Raw genomic sequence first — 2,305 nt, forward strand, 5'->3', positions numbered from 1 at the left:
TAGGTCAACAAGCAAATCAGAATTAAAACAATCCGCCTGCTTGTACGTTTTAGACGTTCATGGATTGTAAGCCACAGACGTTCAGTGGGACTGAAGGAGCTGTGGGACTACTTTGTTGGTTTGAGAGAGCCGAGTCAGTCTTTGCTATGTGTAACTGTCCCGTGGGGGACCGGGTGAAATATGCTACTGGCACTTTAGAGGATGGTGCCTTAACTTGGTGGAATGCCCAGGTGCAAATGTTGGGCATCGAAATGGCTAATGCAACTACTTGGGATGATTTCAAGGAGTTGATGCGGGAGGAGTACTGTCCTCGTGACGAGATTCAGAAACTTGAGAACGAATACTACAATCTGAAGATGGAGGGGTCCGAGATCGAGGCTTACACCAAACGATCTCACGAGCTAGCAAACATGTGCCCTAACTTATCACGACCGCCACCTCGAAGAATCGAGTTGTACATCAAGGGCCTAGCACCATCAGTAGAGAGTTTGGTCACTGCAGCAAATCTTAACAACCTGCCTCAGATCATCCATTTAGCACACAAGATTACCGACCAAGAGGTCGAGTGTGGTTCGCTACCGCCTCGTGTTTCTGCTACTCCTACTGTTACTACTACACCTGCTGGTGATAACAAGCGTAAATGGAACGATCCTGACAAAGCGACCAGTGCAAGCCAATCGCATAAAAGGCCTGACAACAACAATAATCGTAGTTTCAGTCAGTCATCCTCAGTTAACCAAGGCCAGAGCAGCAATCCGAGCCAAGGCTCCTACGTTGGTAGGAAGCCAAAGTGCAACAAGTGTGGTTATCATCATCATGGACCATGTGTCCGAGCTTGCCAAAGGTGTGATAAGGTGGGCCATATGGCAAAAGACTGTAGAGCTTCGTTCCCAAAGCAACAGCAGCAGCAGAATTAGCAGCAACAACAACAGCATCAGCAACAGCAGAGGCAGCAGCCCCATCAGAATCAAGGCAATAGGAAGGGGTGTTTCCAGTGTGGGGTCGAGGGTCACATTAAACGGGATTGCCCTCAGCTGAATCAAAACGCCAATGATAACAACAACCGTCAGAATAACAATCACAATGCTGGGAATAACAATAATGGCAACAATGGGGGCAACAGTTCTCGTGGAAGGGTATTTACAATTGGAGCTGGCGATGCTAGGAACGACGACAATGTCGTGACTGGTACGTTTTCTGTGAACAATCTCTTTGCTTCTTTGTTATTTGATTCCGGTGCCGATTGGAGTTATGTGTCCTTGGAGTTCAGTCAACGATTAGGGTTAACTCCAACACCTCTAGAAGCTAAGCATGTAGTAGAATTAGCAGATGGTAAGACGATTGAAGCTTCACACATTATTATGGGATGCTAACTTGATCTTGTGGGTCAAGTGTTTGACATTGACCTCCTTCCTGTCACCCTCGGTAGTTTCGACGTAGTGGTTGGTATGGACTGGTTATCCAAGCACCGTGCTGACATCCTTTGTAAAGAGAAAATTGTACGTATTCCTCTCCCCAGTGGAGAATCTCTATCGGTTGAAGGACATCGCAATTGTGCGATGGTTGGTATCATCTCAGCTATGACAGCTCAGAAGTGTCTACGAAAGGGGTATCCTGCTATTTTAGCACTTTTTACTGATCCTCAGCCTGAAGAGAGGAAGATCGAAGACCTGCCAGTCATTCGTGAATTTTCCGTTGTGTTTCCTGAGGAACTTCCAGGTTTACCTCCTCACCATCAAGTGGAATTTTAGATTGATCTTACACCAGGAGCGGCCCCAATTGCTCGAGCTCCTTATCATCTTGCACCTGGGGAGTTGCAAGAGTTATCTAATCAACTTTAAGAACTGTTGGATAGAGGTTTTATCCGACCCAGTTCTTCACCTTGGGGAGCCCCAGTTCTGTTTGTGAAGAAGAAAGACGGGTCCTTTCGTATGTGTATTGATTATCGGGAACTCAACAAGGTGACCGTCAAGAACCATTATCCTTTGCCGCGCATCGACGATCTGTTTGACCAGTTGCAAGGGTCAAGTTTTACTCGAAGATCGATTTAAGATCGGGCTATCATCAGATGAGAGTTCGAGAGGAGGATGTTCCTAAAACGGCTTTCCGAACGCGATATGGCCATTATGAGTTTTTGGTTATGCCATTCGGGTTAACTAATGCACCAGCGGTCTTCATGGACCTCATGGACCGTGTGTGCAAACCGTATCTCGACGATTTCGTCATCGTGTTTATCGATGACATTCTAATCTATTCAAAGAGCAAGGAGGATCACGAGCGACACCTGCGTCTTATCTTGGAGCTT

At 46.6% G+C, this 2,305-nt stretch overlaps 1 protein-coding gene across 1 annotated transcript; it reads left to right on the forward strand.

Annotated features, from left to right (window-relative positions):
• The first annotated feature begins 290 nt into the window (after nucleotides 1–290).
• LOC110943705 (hybrid signal transduction protein dokA-like) lies at nucleotides 291–1,751 on the forward strand. The gene is made up of 3 exons (XM_022185440.1): nucleotides 291–773; nucleotides 1,035–1,332; nucleotides 1,393–1,751. Exons 1-3 carry the CDS (start codon nucleotides 291–293, stop codon nucleotides 1,749–1,751), a joined length of 1,140 nt encoding a protein of 379 aa, XP_022041132.1.
• Nucleotides 1,752–2,305: the final 554 nt, after the last annotated feature.

This window comes from Helianthus annuus, chromosome 5, assembly GCF_002127325.2.
Source record: "Helianthus annuus cultivar XRQ/B chromosome 5, HanXRQr2.0-SUNRISE, whole genome shotgun sequence".
Classification (NCBI taxonomy): domain Eukaryota; kingdom Viridiplantae; phylum Streptophyta; class Magnoliopsida; order Asterales; family Asteraceae; genus Helianthus; species Helianthus annuus.